This window comes from Rutidosis leptorrhynchoides, chromosome 4, assembly GCF_046630445.1.
Source record: "Rutidosis leptorrhynchoides isolate AG116_Rl617_1_P2 chromosome 4, CSIRO_AGI_Rlap_v1, whole genome shotgun sequence".
Taxonomy (NCBI): domain Eukaryota; kingdom Viridiplantae; phylum Streptophyta; class Magnoliopsida; order Asterales; family Asteraceae; genus Rutidosis; species Rutidosis leptorrhynchoides.
In genome coordinates this window covers 94,106,448-94,132,137 of record NC_092336.1, presented here as the reverse complement: position 1 = coordinate 94,132,137, position 25,690 = coordinate 94,106,448, and the positions used below count along the sequence as shown (strand labels likewise).

Sequence of the window (25,690 nt, the reverse complement as noted above, 5' to 3'; positions counted from 1 at the left end):
CTTTAGATCTTACGATAAGTAATACCTTCACATGTGAATAGTTGTGCCTAATTAAATACCACTATGATAATTATTTTTATTTAATATTGTATTTAGGTGCATCGAGAAATAAGTTGGGGCTACTATATCACCACTAGCTACAAAATATTGCTACTTTTATAACGTCCTGGTGTCATTGTTCGAGTATTTTTTTAGCCGCTTTTTTATTTCTCTAGATTCATAACCTTATTTTTTTATTTTTCTAAATTTCATTTTGAATGCGAATATATGAGACTGTAGTTTCATTTTAATGATAATTAATGGCCACAAAACACATATTAGAAGTCACTACATTCCCCACAAGATCGGGCCAAATTTTGTGGGGAATTTTCTAAAAAAAATTTCAATTGCAGATTAGGCCCATTTTCGCAAGATAACTAGAAAAGGGCGATACGAGCAAAACTTTCTTAAGGCTTTCCCCCATTCGAAGCAGTTTAGATGCCTAAAATGACATATTACTATTTTTAAAGGTGAATTTTTCACTTTTAGATCTTACGATAAGTAATATATTCACATGTGAATTGTTATGTCTGCTTAAATACCACTATGATACTTGTTTTTATTTTATATTGTATTTAGGTACATCGAGAATCATGTAAGGGCTACTATCTCACCACTTGCCACAAAACGTTGTTGCATTTATAACGTCCTGGTTTCATTGTTCGAGTATATTTTTAGTCGTTTTTTATATCTCAAGATTCATAACCATATTTTTGTTGTTGATTCTAAATTTCATGTTGAATGCGAATATATGATAGTGTAGCTTCGTTTTAATGATAATTAATGGCCGCAAACACATATTTGAAGTCAATACATTCCCCACAAAATCGGGCAAAATTTTGTGGGGAATTTTCCAAAAAACTTGCAATTGTAGATTAGGCCCATTTTCGAAAGATAACTAGAAAACGGTGCTACGAGCAAGACTTCCTTAAGGCTTTCCCCCGTTCGAAGCATTTTATATGCCGAAAATGACATTTTACTATTTTTAAAGGTGAATTTTGCACTTTTAGATCTTACGATAAGTAATACTTTCACATGTGAATTGTTGTGCCTGTTTAAATATCACTATGATACTTGTTTTTATTTAATGTTTTTTTAGGTACATCGAGAATCATGTTAGGGCTACTATCTCGCCACTAGCTACAAAACGTTGAAGCTTTTATAACGTCTTGGTTTATTGTTTAAGTATTTTTAGCCGCTTTTTTATTTCTTTAGATTCATAACCATATTTTTGTTTTTGTTTCTAAATTTCATATTAAATAAGAATATATGAGTGTGTAGTTTCATTTTGATGATAATTAATGGTCGCAAAACACATATTTGAAATCACTGCATTCCCCACAAAATTGGGCAATTTTTTGTGGAGAATTTTCCAAAAAAATTTCAATGTAGAATATGGCAATTTTCGCAAGATAACTATAAAAAGACGCTATGAACAAGACTTCCTTAAGGTTTTTTCTTTTCGAAGCAGTTTAGATTCTGAAAATGACATTTTACTATTTTTAAAGGTGAATTTTGCTTTTAAATCTTTAGATAAGTAATAACTTCACATGTGAATTGTTGTGTTTGTTTAAATACCACTATGATATTCGTTTTTATTTAGTATTTTTGTTTAGGTACATCTAGAATCTTGTTGGGGCTACTATCTCACTACTAACCACAAAAACTTGTTGTTTTTATAACGTCATGGTTTAATTGTTCGAGTATTTTTTGCCGCTTTTTAATTTTCTCTAGATTCATAACCTTATTTTTGTTTTTGTTATTAAATTTCATATTGAATGCGAATATATGAGAGTATAGTTTTATTTTGATGATAATTAATTGCTGCAAAACACATATTTGAAGTCACTATATTCCCCACAAAATCGGACAAAATTGTGGAGAATTTTTCGAAAAATTTTCAATTACAGATTAGGCCCATTTTCGTAAGTTAACAAGAAAGCGATGCTACGAGCAAGACTATCTTAAGGCTTTCACCCATTCGAAGCAGTTTGAAGTCACTATATTCCCCACAAAATCGGGTAAAATTTTGTGGGGAATTTTCCGGAAATCTTTCAATTGCAGATTAGGCCCATTTTCGCAAGATAACAAGAAAATGACGCTACGTGCAAGACTTTCTTATGGCTTTTCCCCATTCGAAACATTTTAGATGTCGAAAATGTCATTTTACTATTTTTAAAGGTGAATTTTTGCGCTTTTAGATCTTTGGATAAGTAATATCTTCACGTGTGAATTGTTGTGTTTGTTTAAATAACACTATAATACTTGTTTTTATTTAATGTTGTATTTAGGTACATTGAGAATCAAGTTGGGGCTACTATCTCACCACTAGCTACAAAACGTTGTTGCTTATATAACGTCTTGGTTTTATTGTTCGAGAATTTTTAGCCGCTTTTTTATTTTGTCTACATTCATAACCTTATTTTTGTTTTTGTTTCTAAATTTCATATTGAATGAGAATATATGAGTGTGTAGTTTCGTTTTGATGTTAATTAATGGCCGCAAAACACATATTTGAAGTCACTGCATTCCCCACAAAATCGGGCAACATTTTGTGAGGAATTTTCCGAAAAATTTTCAATTACAGATTAGGCCCATTTTCGCAAGATAAATAGAAAACGGCGCTACGAGCAAGACTTCCTTAAGGCTTTTCCCCGTTCGAAGCAGTTTAGATGTCGAAAATGACATTTTACTATTTTTAAAGGTGAATTTTGCTCTTTTAGATCTTAGGATATTTCGCATGTGAATTGTTGTGCTTGTTTAAATACCACTATGAAACTTGTTTTTATTTAATATTGTATTTAAGTACATCGAGAATCATGTTGGAGCTACTATCTCACCACTAGCTACAAAACGTTGCTGCTTTTATAACGTCTTGGTTTTAGTGTTCGAGTATTTTTAGCTGCTTTTTTATTTCTATAGATTCATAACCTTATTTTTGTTTTTGTTTCTAAATTTCGTATTGAATGAGAATATATGAGAGTGTAGTTTCATTTTGATTATAATTAATGGACGCAAAACACATATTTGAAGTCACTACATTCCCTACAAAATTGGGCAAAATTTTGTGGGGAATTTTTCGAAAAATTTTCAACTACAGATTGGGCCAATTTTCAGAAGGTAACTAGAAAACAGTGCTACGAGCAAGATGTCCTTAAGGCTTTCCCCAATTCGAAGTAGTTTAGATGCCGAAAACGACATTTTAGTATTTTTAAAAGTGAATTTTGGACTTTTAAATCTTACAATAAGTAATACCTTCACATGTGAATTGTTGTGCCTATTTAAATACCACTATGATACTTTTTTTATTTAATATTGTATTTAGGTACATCGAGAATCATGTTGGGGCTACAATCTCACCATTAGCTACAAAACGTTGCTGCTTTTATAACGTCTTGGTTTTATTGTTCGAGTATTTTTATCCGCTTTTTTATTTCTCTAGATTCATTACCATATTTTTGTTTTTGTTTCTAAATTTCATATTGAATGAGAATATATGAGAATGTAGTTTCATTTTGATGATAATTAATGGCCGCAAAACACATATTTGAAGTCACTACATTCCCCACAAAATCGGACAAAATTTTGTGGGTAATTTTCCAAAAAAATTTCAATTGCATATTAGCCCATTTTCACAAAATAACTAGAAAACAGCGCTACGAGCAAGACTTCCTTAAGGCTTTCCCCCGTTTGAAGCAGTTTGGATGCTGAAAATGACATTTTACTATTTTTAAAGGTGAATTTTGCACTTTTAGATCTTACGATATTTCACATGTGAATTGTTGAGCCTGTTAAAATACCATTATGATACTTTTTTTATTTAATATTGCATTTAGGTACATCAAAAATCATGTTGGGGCTACTATCTCACCACTAGCTATAAAACGTTGCTGCTTTTATAAGGTATTGTTTTATTGTTCGAGTATTTTTAGCCGCTTTTTATTTCTCTAGATTCATAACCATATTTTTGTTTTGGTTTCTAATATTCACATTGAATGCAAATATATGAGAGTGTATTTTCGTTTTGATGATAATTAATGGCCGCAAAACACAAATTTGAAGTTACTAAATTCCCCACAAAATTGGGCAAAATTTTGTGGTGAATTTTTCGAAATATTTTTCGCAAGATAACTAGAAAACGATGCTACGACAAAGATTTCCTTAAGGCTTTTCCCCGTTCGAATCAGTTTAGATGCCGAAAATAACATTTTACAATTTTTAAAGGCGAATTATGCAATTTTAGATTTTACGATAAGTAATACCTTCACATCTGAATTGTTGTGTCTGTTTAAATACCACTATGATACTTGTTTTTATTTGATATTGTATTTAGGTACATCGAAAATCATGTTGGTGCTACTATCTCACCACTAGTTACAAAACTTTGTTGCTTTTAAAACGTCTTGGTTTTATTATTCGAGTATTTTTAACCGCATTTTTATTTTTCTAGATTCATAACCTTATTTTTGTTTTTAGTTCTAAATTTCATATTGAATGAAAATATATATGGCTGCAATTAGATGCCAAAAACATCTTAAAAGACCTGCATTACCCCTTTTATCTTGGATGTATTCTTTGAGGTTGACCTTGGCTTAAATGAGCAAAGTCACATTGTACTAGAGGTGTGTCATTGATTTTCCTTTAAGGAAAATGCAGAATTTTGATCCCATGACAAACACAAGCTTCCAAACTTCAAGTCACAAGTCTTTAAACCTTTTGTCAACATTAGTTTTGCAAATGCACTCATTGGCTACTTGCAATCTTCCAAATTATACTAACTTGTTTTTATATGTGTTGGTGCATCATTTAAGTCAATGGTGTATAGTGAAGCACTACGTTTACCAAGAAGTAGATCATTTTCATCGGTGGATTGCACCGAGCATTGACGACGTTTGAAGAGAACTTTGAGATCTCCATCGCAAAATTGGCTGACACTAAACACACTACAACCCAAACCCTCAACATACGAGACACGTTTGATTGTTATGCCATTTTTCACATAGTCTCCATAACCCGTTATTGCTGCAATTTCATCATTTCCAAATGTAACCATTCCTAGGAATTTGTCAACGAAATTGACAAGCAAGGATTTATCGCCCGTCATGTGTCGAGAACAACCGGAGTCGATATACCACACATAGACGTCGAAACCCTGTAAACGTGAAATTTCCTAGAGTTTAGGTACCCAAAGTTTCTTGGGTCCTCTACAGTTAGTACCAGCAACAAACTTTGGATCACAAATATATGTAACACATAATGCAGCATGCAATTTAGACTTTAAAGCATCATTCAAAAGCACATTACATGTAGCATCATAAGCAATCTAAAGGTTTACATGATCATCAGAAGTCTTAATACACAACTTATTCCAAGTAGATGTTTTATTCAAAGAAGAAAAATGAAATACATGAGATGGTTTCTTAGGTCGACTAGCAGATTTCTTAGTTTTTGTTGCTACTTTCTTAGTCCTTGACTTAGGTACCCATACAGACTTGTAATTCAATTTTGGATTATAACCTGTGACACGAAAAACATCTTTGTTAGTTAGACATCCAAACTTTTCAGTTAACATATGAGATGATTGATTTTGCAAAATATCCATTTGATTTTACGTTCCTTTGCATCATGCTCACTCAAATCAGGTTTTAGACTCGTGTGTTTGTTAGATTTCACTGAATTCTTTAAAACACTTTCCTTTGAATGATTTGACATTAACATCATAGGAAGTTATTCTGTGGAAAAAGAACCATCTGGATGATGAACCTTCTTAACAATAAATTACTTTGAAGGTGCACCATTTGAAACATTTCTCTTAAATTGAGAATGCAAAGGATTCTTAAGAATGATAATTGTGACAACCCGGAAATTTCCAACCAAATTTAAACTTTAATCTTTATATGTTTCCGACACGATAAGCAATATTTGTTAAGTTAAATTTCAAGAATTTTAAACTATGTTCATACATTCATTCAACCTCGACCAAGTTCCAATGATTCACGAACCATTAAACGAATATGATTATATATGTATATGTGTATATATATTATAACTTGAAACGTAAACAAAATATTAGATTAAATACTTTATATGATTGTATCTGTTTCAAAATGTTTATCAATGGAATTAGAAAATAAGATCAAATGATTGAATTATCATATATATTGAATTATGATTACAAGTCTCTGTTGAAAGGCCCACGTTGATTTGAGAAATCTTTCCATTTTAACAATATTCGGAAAATGGTAAAGTGATTTATAAATAAGAACAAATTGTCAATCATTGAGAACTAGACAAAGGAAAGTGGAAGATTGAATCTCATAAAGACTCGATTGATCTATTTAGTTTCAAACGTACAAAAACGTTTTCAGTTTAAAAAGAACTTTATTATTAAAACGTATATAACTTTTATAAATATCTAGAACCACTTTTGACAACTCATTACTTAACTAGTATGATAAAGATAACGATATTTATATTTTATTTTATATATATAACGATTTAAATTAATATTATATATATTTATACGCGTATTATATGTACATAGTTTTATACTTTTACTATACTTAAACTTTACCTTTACTTTATTTTTACTTTACTTTAACTTTAATAATTCACTTTAATAATTCATACTTTAATAATTTACTTTAATAATTCATACTTTAATAATTCACTTTAATAATTCATACTTTAATAATTCACTTTAATAATTCATACTTTAATAATTCACTTTAATAATTCACTTTAATAATTCAAAAATCTATTATAAATAGAATTCAATAGGTTTCATTATTTCATAGAAACTTGAAAATATTTTTCTCTAAACTCTCTCAATCGATTTACATATATATATTTACTCCGTATTATTTCAAGATATTATTAGTATACATAAAATATTACGACGGAGTGCTGTCCGAGTGATTTCGAAATTGTTTTTCGAGTGGGATAGGATTAAGGAAATTATGGGTTATAGCTATGGAGGTGATTGAGTATGGTTCATGGGTATGCTCGTGAGGTCAATATAGTGTTTATCATTTCCGTTGCATCTACGTACCTTTCCTGCAATATTGAATCTCAATATTGATACGTGAGTACTCATAATTTAAATTTTACATACTAATAGTGTATCCCTAACTAGTGCTCGAGTATTTAGGATTATGCATGCTTGTACTTTTGATATTACCCTTAGACAGGTTAGGTTGAATGTTGAATTAGTTACACTTGCGGTTGAGATAAGGTATAAGATATGCATGTCCTTGGAAAGCTAGCGAAAAATAAAGAACTTTTCCTTTAGATATCGAATGGTTTCGATGAACGGATTAGAAGTTATAATCAATTGAATTTTTGATATTTTTATTAAAAATGATTATTATTATCGTCGTTTTTAACGTCGTTCTAGCTTTATCTTATTATTATCATTATTATTATCTTTATCAATAAAAGGGATTTATTATTAAAAATTGTTATTTTTATTATTATTACTATCGTTATTATCGTTAAAGTTATAATTAGTATTATTATTATTATTATTATTATTATTATTATTATTGGTATTATTATTATTATTATTATCATTATTAATATATATATCATTATTTAAAAATGGTTATTGTTATTGTTATTATTATTATTATTATATTATCATTAAGATAATTATTAGTATTATCGTTAATAATGTTATAGTAACTATCATTATTAATATTAGTGTAATTAAAACAAATATTTGTAACACCTAATTATTTTGATTACTATTATTATCATTATTATGAACACGATATAAAAGACGATTAAAAGCTATTAAATGAAACGATTAGAAAATAATGGGTAAGAGTATCATGATGAAATTAAAATATTATAAGATATTGATTTAGATAAAATTATCGTTCTTATTATTTTTATCATTGCTATTATTATTAAAAGTATCGTTAGTATTAAAACTATCATTTTAACAAAAATTATCATTTTAATAGAAATGTCATTGTTACTATAAAATATCATTATTATTATTATTATTATTTTAAATAGAATTATTATTTTAAAGATAATATTAAAAATTATCGTAAATATTAAAGTTATCATAATTAGAATTATCATTTTATCTAATGTCATCTTAGTAATTATAAATATTGATATTTTTATAATAATTATTATTATTACAAAATAATACAACTTTTACTTACTATCATTATAGATATTATTTTATCAAATAAATATGTGATACAAACATATTTTACTACGTGTAATAACTTACTTTAATAATACCTATCATATTATCTTTATGATATTAAATGAACCCTATAAATTTTATTACTTAATATATATAAAAGTATATTTTATTATATAAATGTAATATAAAATTTTATTTATTAATAAATAAATTATATTATTTACTCTAATAAATCTTTTAAAAATATTTAAAAATATAAAACAACGATATTTAAACTATATATTAATCATGTATAGATTTTTGGAAATTATTTTGAGTCAAATTTACTTTTGTTGACTTTTGCATATTAGTCTCGAGCATTAGGATTGTGGTACACTATGACTTGACCTAATTTGTTAGACAAATATTGACCAACACATAAATATATATAATTAATTTAGGTTCGTGAATCCGAGGCCAACCTTGCACTTGTTCAATGACGTTATATGTATTTTTACTACGAAATACAGTATGGTGAGTTTCATTTGCCTTTTTACCCTTTATATTTTTGGGCTGAGAATACATGCGCAATTTTTATAAATGTTTTACGAAATAGACACAAGTAATCGAAACTACATTATATGGTTGAATTATCGAAATCGAATATGCCCCTTTTTATTAAGTCTGGTAATCTAAGAATTAGGGAACAGACACCCTAATTGACGCGAATCCTAAAGATAGATCTATTGGGCCTAACAAACCCCATCCAAAGTACCGGATGCTTTAGTACTTCAAAATTTATATCATGTCCGAAGGAGGATCCCGGAATGATAGGGGATATTCTTATATGTATCTAGTTAATGTCGGTTACCAGGTGTTCACCATATGAATGATTATTTTTGTCTCCTGCTTATCATTTTTAGTCTAAGACACGTCTTGCTGCATTGATTACATGAATAGTGTATAGACAAAAATTCATATCTTAGCATATCTGCTAAATCATATCTTATCGTATCTGTTACTTTAAACTTTGCCTGACATATCCCGCAAAGTCCTCCGTAATCTACGAAATCTTTTGATCTATATATATATATATATATATATATATATATATATATATATATATATATATATATATATATATATATATATATATATATATATATTCTATGTAATTAGAATACCATCCGTTAGCCAAAATCATTTCATATCAAAAAATAAAAAATAAAAAAAATCCTTTATCCAATCGTACGAAATGGAATTCGTCATCAGTTCAAGTCACTCAGATTCCGAAATCGAATCCCATTCAAGCTTCGAAAGCAGTGTGACCGGAATAGATCAACCAATCAGTCATCACCTATTCTGGATGAATTGGGGATGAGTTCGTAGCCTTCTCAATCATTGGAGACAAGAAGAAGGTGATCTCTTCCATCCACCACATTGCCCTCTTGAAGAAGAACCTGAAGCACTTACCGGCGAACCTGTCCGAAACACCATGTTCTCGCTCATTTCCAGAGTATCTCGTCACGATTATATATTACATCAAATTTTAGATTTTATTTATCCGCTCGTCCGAACCGACAATCACCCCGGTGTAATAGAAGAAGTCAACGAGCTTCGCGCTCGGGTAGTGACTTTGGAGAATATGGTGCAGAGATTACAAACACCAGCAGCAGCATCAGCAGCATAACCAGTACCACCATCATCAATGCCAACGGTACCATTACCACCTCTAACCACAACCGCGTCGTAAACCTCAACTTCACAATCTGTCCCACGAGCATCAACTTCATACGCACCATAGATACCAAGGAGTACCAACAACAATAACTGACGAAGTATTAATTCATAACTTCATTGGAGAAACATTCTGCGGCGATTATGTAATCTCTAAAGTCTTAGAGATTATCTAATCTAGCCCTAACCATAAATCAGTTAAGCGAACCAAAAATGATAGAAGGAAGAGTAGAAACCCTGACAAAAATGGTGTGTAATTAACAAGCTAAACTTACTTTACCAACAGCATCAGCAGTACCGTCAGAGTTACCAGCATCGTCAGTACAGTCAACATCCGAATCAACAACACCGATAACATCACAAACTCCGTCAGTTCAAGAATCACTGTGGACATCATTACGAATCAATAACGTGTATATTGTATCAACGAGTTATGAAGAATTAACTCATTCCCTCTCAAGAAATTATATGTATGTATATATATATATATATATATATATATATATATATATATATATATATATATATATATATATATATATATATATTGAAATAAATCTTTCCGTGCTAAACTATTGTGTGTGAATCTTAACTACTCGGTTAATTCATATTACAAATATGCAATAATGTACGTCCTTCGGCCGCAACTTAACCAGCGTTAACTACAATCTCTGTCGCAATTCAACAAATTCCAATTCATAATAAATCAAGTATATATTTGATTTTACACTTTCATCATCGATGTACCCGAAACTTTTCAGATAACATCATTCGTACTTTGCAAAATTCACAAGAATTCCACGAACCGAACATCATCCATCAACAAATAATGAAGTATTGATTCATAATTTCAATGTCATTAAAGAAATACTGCGTAAAAGTTATGTACTTTTTAAAGCCTTTAGGGATTATTAAATTCTAGTTTCAACCGTAAATCAAATGAGTTTAATTTAACATTAACTCATTAAATCTATGTTACATCTGAAGAAAATATACATATATATATTTTCATAAAGACTGTAATAAAATTCTTTTGTACAAAATATTAATTGTGAAATTTTTTTTAACGGGTAGGTAATACCCGAGAGATATATAAATTCACAAATAATATATTACATTCTTCGAATCTGATTCAGCAAATTATCCATTATACTCCCTACTTTCACAATAATATACATTCTTTTATAGAAATCAAAATAACCATACTCATTCAAAATTTAATTACATATTCTGATTTTGAAATCTCAAAATTCAACTTGAGATATGACCAAAATCATCACTCTTAGATCCTTACATCTTTCACAAGCTATATTTTGACTTCAAAACTGTGTTAGAACATCAAATGTATGTTAACGATTGCAATCTGTGTTCAAACCCTTCGAAAATTTCTGAAGACACTTCGAATGATGAGCAATCGAGATGATGATCCGACCACATGTTACCCACAGTTATGTACCCGAAAAACTCTTGAAACCAAAGTAAAAGTTTAAACAATGTATCCGCGTCAGATTCTTTGGCATTTATTAGCAAAAATAACTTTGCGACTCCTATTCAAAGTAGCCAGTTTTGTCACAGCTCCAGCAAGTCAACTTCAACTTTTCAGTCAGAGTAACCTTATTATAACCTTGAGATATACACCTTCGTTACCAGGGAACCTTTTACATTCCACCACATTATTAGCAGATGTACCAACAACTTCATTACCCTTTGACTTTAGCCTCTCCAAAAAGTCATTATAATTACTCATTGAAACCCCATCATTTACTCATTCGCATCTTGTAATGAGAATTGCCATACGAATCATTGGGAATTAGCAATCAGTATTTTGAAATATCACAGGATGTCTACGCCAACAGTTATATGTGTATATATAACGTCTATCTTCTGGACTTAATTTGAATGTGAAGTTTCTGAAAAACACTCCGAACTACGAATTGGTTCTCCGAAAATGAAAAAAAAAATGCTGATGAAGCAGCAAAAACTATAAACGGCTTTAAACGGTAAAAACTGGATGATAATGATGAAGTGTGTTGGCAAAGCGCAGAAAAAGAGAAGTTTTGGAACTGGAAAATGGATTGAGCAAAGTAGGAAGGAGGCTGTAGACAAATTACAAAGACTGAACCTGACTTCAAAGGATCCAAATGATTCAGTACCTGCTGAAGTCATTAACGAATACCTTGCTCCTGACTCTAAACCCCTGCGGACAATATTCTTCATCATCCTCTGATATTAGAAATTCTAAAATATCATCATATCTTTCATTATAAATATCCTCCATATTTCTGAAGATATTTTCTTAATTTTTCTTATTTGAAATCATTTACCTCTTCGCGCTATTTGTATTACATCATAAAAGAAACTATTTTAGTTTCAAAATTCTGAAACATTCAAGTTTAAAATAGGAATATTTTGAAGTAATGTTGGGAACTGAAGCATGAATTAGTATAATATAATGACACTTGATCAATGTGATTATATTACAGTAAGTCATGCTGAGTTTCTAAATGGAACGTGATGATTCACAGATCATAACATCATCATGTGCCATGTTATACGACTCTTGTATTCTATTTAACCTCTAAAATATCAAGAAAATATTTCTTGATGATTCGGCCTTTTCCAAGGTAGTCTAGTAATTTGACAAGTCAAGATCGTGCCATCACAATTTCCTTCCTAGAACATTAACAATGTTCATTCCGAAATTCATATCTGTGAATTCTGGACCATTACAAGCGGTGCTTAATCGCAAGAAGAAGAAACGAAAGGACAAAACTCCGAAATAGAAATTGGGGTATAAATTGCAGCAAATAAAAGAGAGCATTAACTGTGAATGATAATGATTATAGAAGACAGAAGCAGATACTTTGAAATATAAGGGAACATATAAATCCCAACGACAAACCAGAAATTATAAACCATATATATCGATGCATATAGCAATATAAAGACACGGGAGAACTAGAAACACTATAAACCCAAGAGTATAGTAGAAGTAAATAGATTCTTCCGGCGGTAGATGAAAAAGAAGAATGACCGATATGAAAGTTAGAAGTATATCGAGAATCAGAACTGGATGGAGCATATTGATGAATACTTTAAAATATGAGTTGAGGGGGAAAGAATAGAAGGTGATGAAACATGACTAGGAACTTAGAAATCAACAGATTTAACTCACACAATGGCGGAATAAGTGAATCAAACCCTCTAGTGAATAGGTTAAGTTTTTTTTTTATTAATTTAGTCAAACCACAACTAAATCAAGTGTGATTAGATCAACACCTAGAGCTATTATTCACCACCTGGGTGATTTGGACTGAGAGAAAATTGGAGGAGCTCACTAGATCTGAGTGTGTGTAACAAATGAGAGGCTTAACCTAAAATGAAGAACATAAGACTTTATATACCCCTGATGTTGACTCACCCATACGATTCATTCAGCACACGTACGAGTTGGCTTCATCAGCCATACTGGTGATCACTCACTCGTGTCTTCTCATTTAGGTTGTAATTGTGACTTAGCTCAGCATCAACCGTGCGTATGAGCCTGTCAGCCGTACTAGTGAGGCTTCACTCGTACGTCTAACTAAGTCTAACATAGTCAAACATCTAAATCTCGTTCCTGCAGTTCCTGTAACCACATACAAACACCTATAGGATAATAACGAGCAATAATGGTGGCCTGTAAACTGTTGTACCTGCAATGGACGTGGGTAGATGTCTAGGGACTTGCATAAAATGCATCAATAGAAGGTGTGAGTTGTAAGGAAATGAAGGAGGTGAATTTAAAAGAAAATCTCCGACAGAACAATTAAAATGGACGATCACATTTAAAGCGGATCCTAATTCCCTTGATTACCGGAGAGTCAAATCTTATTAAGAAGATTTTCTTCAAATCCCTTGAAATCTGGGAATCAATCATATCTACGTCAAATGATAAGATGAATCTACACTTACTCATTTCACTCTTCTATGTTAGCTTCATTCGTACTCTTCATATAAATGGATTGTTTATCCAAATTATTCGCTGATGATAAAACTCTAATTTTTAGCCCGTATGCATCATGAAAACATACTTATTATCATTCACGACCTTTCCACTCAAATTTCGGGACGAAATTTCTTTAACGGGTAGGTACTGTGACAACCCGGAAATTTCCAACCAAATTTAAACTTTAATCTTTATATGTTTCCGACACGATAAGCAATATTTGTTAAGTTAAATTTCAAGAATTTTAAACTATGTTCATACATTCATTCAACCTCGACCAAGTTCCAATGATTCACGAACCATTAAACGAATATGATTATATATGTATATGTGTATATATATTATAACTTGAAACGTAAACAAAATATTAGATTAAATACTTTATATGATTGTATCTGTTTCAAAATGTTTATCAATGGAATTAGAAAATAAGATCAAATGATTGAATTATCAGATATATTGAATTATGATTACAAGTCTCTGTTGAAAGGCCCACGTTGATTTGAGAAATCTTTCCATTTTAACAATATTCGGAAAATGGTAAAGTGATTTATAAATAAGAACAAATTGTCAATCATTGAGAACTAGACAAAGAAAAGTGGAAGATTGAATCTGATAAAGACTCGATTGATCTATTTAGTTTCAAACGTACAAAAACGTTTTCAGTTTAAAAAGAACTTTATTATTAAAACGTATATAACTTTTATAAATATCTAGAACCACTTTTGACAACTCATTACTTAACTAGTATGATAAAGATAACGATATTTATATTTTATTTTATATATATAACGATTTAAATTAATATTATATATATTTATACGCGTATTATATGTACATAGTTTTATACTTTTACTATACTTAAACTTTACCTTTACTTTATTTTTACTTTACTTTAACTTTAATAATTCACTTTAATAATTCATACTTTAATAATTCACTTTAATAATTCATACTTTAATAATTCACTTTAATAATTCATACTTTAATAATTCACTTTAATAATTCATACTTTAATAATTCACTTTAATAATTCACTTTAATAATTTAAAAATCTATTATAAATAGAATTCAATAGGTTTCATTATTTCATAGAAACTTGAAAATATTTTTCTCTAAACTCTCTCAATCGATTTACATATATATATTTACTCCGTATTATTTCAAGATATTATTAGTATACATAAAATATTACGACGGAGTGCTGTCCGAGTGATTTCGAAATTGTTTTTCGAGTGGGATAGGATTAAGGAAATTATGGGTTATAGCTATGGAGGTGATTGAGTATGGTTCATGGGTATGCTCGTGAGGTCAATATAGTGTTTATCATTTCCGTTGCATCTACGTACCTTTCCTGCAATATTGAATCTCAATATTGATACGTGAGTACTCATAATTTAACTTTTACATACTAATAGTGTATCCCTAACTAGTGCTCGAGTATTTAGGATTATGCATGCTTGTACTTTTGATATTACCCTTAGACAGGTTAGGTTGAATGTTGAATTAGTTACACTTGCGGTTGAGATAAGGTATAAGATATGCATGTCCTTGGAAAGCTAGCGAAAAATAAAGAACTTTTCCTTTAGATATCGAATGGTTTCGATGAACGGATTAGAAGTTATAATCAATTGAATTTTTGATATTTTTATTAAAAATGATTATTATTATCGTCGTTTTTATCGTCGTTCTAGCTTTATCTTATTATTATCATTATTATTATCTTTATCAATAAAAGGGATTTATTATTAAAAATTGTTATTTTTGTTATTATTACTATCGTTATTATCGTTAAAGTTATAATTAGTATTAGTATTATTATTATTATTATTGGTATTATTATTATTATTATTATTATCATTATTATCATTATTAATATATATATCATTATTTAAAAATGGTTATTGTTATTGTTATTATTATTATTATTATATTATCATTAAGATAATTATTAGTATTATCGTTAATAATGTTATAGTAACTATCATTATTAATATTAGTGTAATTAAAACAAATATTTGTAACACCTAATTATTTTGATTACTATTATTATCATTATTATGAACACGATATAAAAGACGATTAAAAGCTATTAAACGAAACGATTAGGAAATAATGGGTAAGAGTATCATGATGAAATTAAAATATTATAAGATATTGATTTAGATAAAATTATCGTTCTTATTATTTTTATCATTGCTATTATTTTTAAAAGTATCGTTAGTATTAAAACTATCATTTTAACAAAAATTATCATTTTAATAGAAATGTCATTGTTACTATAAAATATCATTATTATTATTATTATTATTTTAAATAGAATTATTATTTTAAAGATAATATTAAAAATTATCGTAAATATTAAAGTTATCATAATTGGAATTATCGTTTTATCTAATGTCATCTTAGTAATTATAAATATTGATATTTTTATAATAATAATTATTATTACAAAATAATACAACTTTTACTTACTATCATTATAGATATTATTTTATCAAATAAATATGTGATACAAACATATTTTACTACGTGTAATAACTTATTTTAATAATACCTATCATATTATCTTTATGATATTAAATGAACCCTATAAATTTTATTACTTAATATATATAAAAGTATATTTTATTATATAAATGTAATATAAAATTTTATTTATTAATAAATAAATTATATTATTTACTCTAATAAATCTTTTAAAAATATTTAAAAATATAAAACAACGATATTTAAACTATATATTAATCATGTATAGATTTTTGGAAATTATTTTGAGTCAAATTTACTTTTGTTGACTTTTGCATATTAGTCTCGAGCATTAGGATTGTGGTACACTATGACTTGACCTAATTTGTTAGACAAATATTGACCAACACATAAATATATATAATTAATTTAGGTTCGTGAATCCGAGGCCAACCTTGCACTTGTTCAATGACGTTATATGTATTTTTACTACGAAATACAGTATGGTGAGTTTCATTTGCCTTTTTACCCTTTATATTTTTGGGCTGAGAATACATGCGCAATTTTTATAAATGTTTTACGAAATAGACACAAGTAATCGAAACTACATTATATGGTTGAATTATCGAAATCGAATATGCCCCTTTTTATTAAGTCTGGTAATCTAAGAATTAGGGAACAGACACCCTAATTGACGCGAATCCTAAAGATAGATCTATTGGGCCTAACAAACCCCATCCAAAGTACCGGATGCTTTAGTACTTCAAAATTTATATCATGTCCGAAGGAGGATCCCGGAATGATAGGGGATATTCTTATATGTATCTAGTTAATGTCGGTTACCAGGTGTTCACCATATGAATGATTATTTTTGTCTCTATGCATGGGACGTATATTTATGAGAACTGGAAATGAAATTCTTGTGGTCTATTAAAATGATGGAAATAAATGATTATGATAAACTAATGAACTCACCAACCTTTTGGTTGACACTTTAAAGCATGTTTATTCTCAGGTGTTAAAGAAATCTTCCGCTGTGCATTTGCTCATTTTAAAGATATTACTTGGAGTCTTTCATAGCATATTTCGAAGAACATTGCATTCGAGTCATTGAGTTCATCAAAGATTATTATTAAATCAATTTATAGTTGGATAGTGGATATTATGAAATGGTATGCATGCCTGTCAATTTTCGATGTAAAGAAAGATTGTCTTTTAAAAACGAATGCAATGTTTGTAAAATGTATCATATAGAGGTCAAATACCTCGCAATGTAATCAACTATTGTGAATCGTTTATATGTATATGAACGGGTCCTTTCAATAATGGTTTTAGTTTCCTTAGAATTTGTCATCCTCGTAACTTTCTTAGCAATCCCAAAAGTACATTCAGACACATTGTGCACATTAGAATATGTTATTTGTGTTGTGTGTGCCAATAAAATAACTTGCTTTTGTGTGTTAGCCTGTTTTAGTTGAACTATCTTACGATTTAAGCTTTGAATTTCAAGACATAAATCCTCAACAGAAACTAAAAAAAAACCTTCCTTAAAAGCACAATTCGAGCATTTGTTTCAAAGATTTGCATCTAAGTTGCAATTCAATATTTTCCTTTTCAACTTTATCAACTAGATGATTCAAATATAACACTTCGGGCTTTTCATCATTAGATTCTACCTTAGGTTCAACTTTTGGTTCTACTTGAGGTTCTATCTTCACATCTAAAGCCTTAGTGACACTGACTTGAATAAGACAGTAAGTTCATGTGCTAGGTCTTCACAGATTTGAGCATCAGAAACAGGACACGCAGGTAAGGCCGGTAAAATTGGTTTCACTTCCAAAGAAGGTTGATCAAACACCTCATCTATCTTAATAACGCTAGAACTAGGTTTGTTAAGGTCGGTAAAATTGGTTTCACTTCCAAAGAAGGTTGATCAAACACCTCATCTATCTTAATAACTCTATAACTAGGTTTGTTAAACATTCATTCTCAAGCATTAAAATGTATTTCTCTAGCATGAGTGTGTGAATATAAACCAATCTACGTTTAGGCATATAATTAGTATTTTGCATATTCTGTTCATGTTCAACTAACTCTTGTAAGAAACTAGGATGTGATTTACCCAATTTAGCATTAACATTTTCATATATCAAGTTGATTTGATAATATTTCTTAGATGAACGATTAGCAATCACATAATCAAAATCAGCATCAGATGAATGCACGAAATGATATGGTAAACCATCTTGAAAATAATCAGAATGATATAATCTAGGAATCTTTTTGGAAATATCATCCAACGTCTTGGGATCTTCATACCCAACCCCCCCACTTATCACCATGAATTGTTTTCGGTCTATTCATAAAGATTGTTTGGTTTGAAAGTTCCATGTCAATGATAGCTTTTGATTGTTTAGTTTGATAGAGCTTTTCCTCATATCGTTCAAGTTAAGCTTTCATTTGAAGAGAATCTTTAGACCATCTTTATCCCTGAAGGGCGTTTTGGCGTGTTGTTGGGTGGGGGTGGGGTGCTTGATGAGCGTGTTGCCAGACTGCTGTGTAATGGGGTGGAGTGTTAAGTGGCGTGTTGGGTGATGTGTTAAAATCTGATTGGAAGTTGGGTGGAAAAGAGGATAAAAACTAATTAAAAAAGGGAAAAAAATTTGTTGCACGCTTCATTGTTTCTCCATGCTAGGTTGAAGCACGCCTCTAACACACACCCCAACACGCCCCATTACCCATGTGTTGGAGGCGTGTTGGAGCACTTGAAGCCTAACACGCCAGCGATAATGATGGTCTTAGTGAATAGAGAAATTTCATATTTCTTTTTAATTATGGTTTCTTCCAATTGAATATTTTTCTTGTTTAACTTGGAAATTGTGGGTTCATGTTGTTCTTTAAGGTCGAAAAGATCTTTTTCTAAGAATTGAACTTTCTCTACAAGACGTTCGGATTTCAAACGATAATCCTTTCTTTCAATCTTAATTGGAAGTATTGATTTTTTAAGTTCTTCCAACTTAGTATCCATGGAGCTGAGGTGGGTTCTCAATCGATTCACCTCCGATTGTGAATTGAATGATGAAGATTTAGTCTCATTTAGTTTGATTTTATCTTTTAAAGTTCTATTTTCAGTTTTCAAACCTTTTATCTCTTTTGACATTGAGACTAAGTTCTTCATCATGTCATTTTGCACTTTGATAAAATTAGCTGGAATTTCAGTTAATTGTACCTCATCATCATCAGATGTTGAGTCAGAATTCTCCTTTGTTTCCTAAGCTTTGATTAGCTTGGTCACCTTGAAGATATTAGCATGTTCCTCCTCAGATTCGGAATCATCCTTCCAATTGAACCAAGTATCATCAACCGGTTTCAGCTCTCCCCCAGTCTCCATAACCTTTACCAACAACATTTTCTTCTTGTAGTAAGCTGCATCCTTCTTCTTTACATTTTGCAATCACGAGAGAAAAGGCCAGCTTTTCCACAATTGAAACAGGTGGAATCTTCTTTCTTGGAATCATCAGATTGTTGTGGTTAAGGTTTCTTGTAATATGAGAAAGAAGATGAATTCTTGCATTGGTTGTTTGATCTGCCTTTGAATTTGTACTTGTTCAAAGCTTTGGTGAACATTGTTGCCATCTTGACAATCCTACGGTGAGAATCATCAACATCCGAAAGATCGATTTCTTCAGAATCAGATGACTGTTCAACAAGCACTTTCTTTGATAAGCTTTTGGAAGTGGTGTAGGACTTGCTTTTCTTCTTAGCAATGAGAGCAAGTGGATCACCAGGAGAAGACTCTTTCCTTTCAGCTTGAAGGCTAGACATAGCCTGTTGATAATTCATAAGAACCCCAACAAGCTCATGAATATTAAGCTTATCAATCTCCTTGGTAGATTGATTGATAGTTCCATAATGTAACGACCCGCCAAAATTGCTATTGACGCGGTACGTTATCTTCGGTCCCACCGCGAGGTTTTGACCTCTATATGATACGTTTTGATAAAACATTGCATTCATTTTTAATAACGTACTTTTTATACATTAAAAGTTTACCAAAATATAGACATTTCCCAAATATATATGTCAACTTGTACAAAATGACTTAATCGTCAAATTATTTAATAACGGATTATAACAATAATATTTGAATGCAATGTCTTTTTGAAAATATGGCATGAAAGACCCCATGCAACACCTTGAGCAAATAGCAAGCAGACAGCGGAAGCACTATTGAAAAACCTGAGAATAAACATGCTTAAAAGTGTCAACCAAAAGGTTGGTGAGTTCATAGGTTTATCATAAATAATGATTTAAGTAATAGTAATAGACCACAAGATTTCAATTTCCATAAATATCCTTACACCACAGTATAATAAGAACATTCTACAACCATGGGCACCCGGTAACAAGCCTTAACGATAATAATAATGAATACCCCTGAATGTATAAAGTGCACCGAATCAAGTGTGATAATAACCTCGAAGTACTAAACATCTGTTGACTGCTAGCGTGATTAGCCCGGATGGGGTTGTCAAACCCGATAGATCTATCAATAGGATTTGCGCCTATAAGTTCATAAATCAATAGATTAATGTTACCAAGCTAGGAGAATATTTGTGATTCTAACCCACGTAGAATTAAGTTTAGTACTTGTATCTATTTTGTAAAACAGTTATAAAACATTGCATTTATTCTCAGCCAAAAAATATAAATTGCAAAAGCAATTAAAAAGGAATCTATCAAACTCACCTGACAACTTCAGAAATAAATCACAGAGATGTGACCGAAAATGGGAATGCAAGTAACTGTAGACCTCAACCTAGAAAACATATGTTGGTCAATAAGTTTCTAACAAGCTAGGTCGGTCCATAGGGTAAGTATAGTCCTATTGCTCAAGTCCGACTCATAAATTTAGCAAAATTTAGCAAAAGTCAACGCAAGTCAAAGTAAGTCAAATGTAAGTCAAACGCATGTTAAACACAGTCAACATGGTTAACCTAAGTCAACAATCTCATAATATTACTCAAGTTGGTCAAATAGTCAAACATAGGTCAAACTTAAGTTATCCATTTTTACTTGGAAAAAAAAATATTTACATATATGTATTTTTAGGTATTTTGAAGCTGATTCCGGGTCCCACCATATTCGATATAATACCTTAGGTCATGATCATTGGAAAGTATATCATCCCACCTTTCTATAGACAGTTTATTTGACAAAAACGGAGTTATGGTTTTAAAGTTGTGACCTCACGAAAACAGCCTCCCGAAACATAAAATGCTGATAAAATGATGTTCGTGTTCAAAATCAGCAACAATTGCCCATTTTCTCGCTTGTTTTAAACCTATTTAGACTCAACAAAATCATACATATAATATATATTTTTAAAGCTTGTCGTAAATACTTTCAATAAAAAATAATAGTTTTTATCCAAACTTAACTTATTTCAACTTACGAGTCCGCAAAGTAGACCCAAGAGTCATTTTTGACACTTTACCAAAACTAAAAGTCAGCCATAACATCCTGTTTCCATGCTTGTTTTAAACCAGTTTAGACTCGACAAAATCATAGATATAGTATATGGTTTTAAAGCTTGTCATAAAGACTTTCAATACCAATTAATAATTGTTATTCAAACTTAACTGATTTTAAATTACGAGTCCGCAAAGTAGCCCCAAGAGTCATTTTTGACATTTTACCAAAACTAATAATATTTTGTGTTGACGACTCTAAATTCCATCCGAAAGGCCTGGATGTTTCATTAACATACCACAAGTTTAAAATGACATTATTGATGTGTTTGTAACTTCGAATTCCTGAAATTATGGGTATGGGTCAAAATAGGCCATTATGACCCAAAAGGGTCATAAACACCCACTTTCACCAAAACATGCCAAAACTTATTTTTAAAATACTACAACCTTTATACTTACTTAAATTGATATATCGGACGTGTCCAAGTTACCCGTTACTCATTTTGATACTTTTTGGCTTAAATGGGTCAAGTGTCCAAACGGGCGGTTTAAATTACATGGTTTATACTTATACAAAATTATCACTTTAGAACACCTCACACTATATGAAATAGTTAATATAAGTGTATTAAGTTCGTATAAAAAGTCTCAAGTCTCTAGCACTGGTCATTATTTTTATAACCCGAAACATTTGCAAAAACACAAGTTTAAAATCGTATTTATAGCAGCAAATTCTGTGATTTTTAGAAAAATCATCGTAACTCCAAATCAGTCACCGCCAATTGGAGATGTGGCGTTTTTAAGTGGAGAATCTACCCAATTTTTCATATAGTCTCATTCGACCCAGAATGGCCCCAGAAACAGCAAACGTACTCGCTTGTCGAATCAGTTTTTAACAGCACTTTTAATAAAATGTACAAAACTTTGAACGAGTGTATAGGGTTCAAGAAAAATTGAAATGACCCGATTCTTGAGTCTAAATTCAATAGCTTTTCGATGTCTACAATCCTATCAGCTCAAGTTTTTAATTACACCTCGTTAATCATGTCAAAAATGTACTTTTTCAGCCTATCCCAAAAGGTATCTTATTTTAATCCTATCTTTTGACTCACAAATCAAATTCGCGCGATATCTAAATGAAAACTTAACAACTTTTCAAGCTCTTTTCAAATATCATCATGTCAAGAACAGATTGTAAACTCAATTTTTCCAGAATCACAATTTCAAATACGAATTTTTAAACTGAAATCAGTTAATCATAACTTTTGATCTAGAAATCGAATTCATGCAATATCTATATGAAAAATTAACTATTTTTCAAGAGCTATTCAATTATATAACTTTTATATACATATTATAACATATTCATATCAGTATCATACAATTAAAATTCGGGATTTACATAATATCCCTCAACCGAGCAATTTAACGACTAAAATCAAGTATACAAACAAGGACTTGAGCACTAGACACTATATCTACCCTAATATATAACAAAAACATGAAAAACCGAAAATTAGAGTTTTTAAAACTTACCCTAATCATGAAATTGTTGGTATGGATGTGTAGAGCTCTTCGAGAGGAATCCGAATATGTAAACAATTTTATGATCAAGCGATTTCTTGAAGGTGTTCTTGAGGATTGAAGATCGATGTTGGTGGGTGTTCTTTGAGAGAGAGAGGAAGGAGAAAGAAAATGTGTGTTTGATAAAATGAATTTGGAGAGGGTAATAATATAGATAGATTAGATAAGGTCATGGGTGTTTTACGGGTTAATCACGGGTATAGATATAACACGGTGTAATAATTAAATAAACTCGGGTATTAAATGTGTAGTCACGGGTATAGATATATCACGGGTGTAATAATTATATATATATATATATATATATATATATATATATATATATATATATATATATATATATATATATATATATATATATATATATATATATATATATATATATATATATTGTTCGAAACCTTTTAAATTCTTGACATCATACCTAGTTGGTGTGTTTCATAAAATACTTATTTATTATATTTTTAAATTAAATAATATATGTCTTTTACTGAAAATATGAGTCTTTAAACTAATTTTTATCGGGTTTAATTTAAGAATATCCTAAATAATTAAATAATTTTATAACTCAATTATTATAAAATATAATGTTTATAATAAGTACTCATACATTTCGTTGTCTTAAAATATATATATATATATATATATATATATATATATATATATATATATATATATATATATATATATATATATATATATCTGGTTCATTAACCGTAGTGTTTTATTTAACACCTATAAAACTTGTGTAATAATATTTTTTTTTAAAATAAATTTGGCGTGGAAAAACATTGAATTTAACAAATGGTAATTAAGTATTTAATGGAAAAAGTCGGGTTATTACACATAAGGAATCCAATCAGAATTGAGCTTTTTGAGAAACTTCATGTTAATCTCAGCATTCACCTTTATAATTTTGCACTTTTTCAACTCATTCATAACACCATTGAAACGTCTGTAGTTATCATTGAGTAATTCATCAGGTTCCTGCTTGAAATCTTCATAAAGTCCTAGGGCATTATTCAGCTTAGTGACATTGGTCATGTCATATCCTTCTTGTTGTCTCCTTATTTCATCCCATATGTCCTTAGCAGATGTATTGCTATCAACATTCTCAAATAGTTCATACGAAATAGCTTGCATGATGATATTCTTAGCTTCCATATCACCCTTAGCACGCTCACGTCTCTCACCAGTAAGTTCATAGACTGGAATTGGTAGACCGGTTTCTGGATGAAATTCAGCATTTGGTCCATCTCTTAAAGAGCCCAAATGTGTTTTGCCTTCTCACCCTTATAGTCTATGTACTGAGTGATACGATGCAGCCATTGGTAATACTTGCCATCAAACAAGACAGGAGGTCTAGTATCTGATCTGATAATCAAAGTATCTTGAGTAGACATTTTGATTAAAAAAACCGAGGTAGATTCGGTAAGAATTCGGTAAGTTACAAAAACCAAGATTCTGAGTCAAAAATCTAACAAAATGTCAGATTCGGTTTCGGTACTGTAGCAGATTCGGTATCTGGTTCAGTACTGTAGCAGATTCGGTATCTGACTCGGTATATCAGATTTTGTATCAGAAACTGATAAATGTAACAAGTATTTCACACAGATTCGGTAAGTACAGAACTTGAAGCCTTAGAACACTTAAACCCCAAAATATATCAAGTATATTTGAGATTCGGTTTTGGTATCTGGTTCGGTAACCAGATTCTGTAAACTTTGAACACAAATGAATCCAATCCAAGGGTTAACACTTTGAATTCGATTCGGTAAACTTGCTGCACAAGGAAACAAGTTAGTAACAGATAAAATATCAAGTATACCAAATGTGATTATACCGAATGTCAACTGTAGCAGCTGACAAACCGAGTCTAAGTGTGAAACTTAGAAAATCGAACGAATAACTGCTAGAACCACTTTAATTAGCTGCGTTTGATCAAATCGAAGGTGATTGAATCACAAACACTCCACAATCTACAACACTTTAAAAGAATTTCTAACTTGAAGCAGACTCGGTATGGTAGTTGAGATACCGAATGAGGATCAAATCACCAAAAATTGATGAATTGATGAAATTAAACCATCAAATTATTGCAAATCACCTCACGAACTTAACTGAATCCACAAACCTTCACTTGAACATAGAAATAAGCTTGAACTGATCAATATATAGAGTTTTAGCCACGAACTCTAAAAATATAGCTTGATTCTTCATAATGGTTGTTGTAAAGCTGTAATGATGATCGAAACT

General features: G+C 30.3%; 1 protein-coding gene across 1 annotated transcript; it reads right to left on the bottom strand.

The window, feature by feature from the left end:
• Positions 1–24,274: 24,274 nt before the first annotated feature.
• Positions 24,275–24,837, bottom strand: LOC139840827 (uncharacterized). The gene is made up of 2 exons (XM_071831071.1): positions 24,726–24,837; positions 24,275–24,663 (listed from the first exon to the last, which is right to left on the bottom strand). The coding sequence occupies exons 1-2, from the start codon at positions 24,835–24,837 to the stop codon at positions 24,275–24,277; spliced, it is 501 nt and encodes a 166-aa protein (XP_071687172.1).
• Between the last annotated feature and the right edge of the window lie 853 nt (positions 24,838–25,690).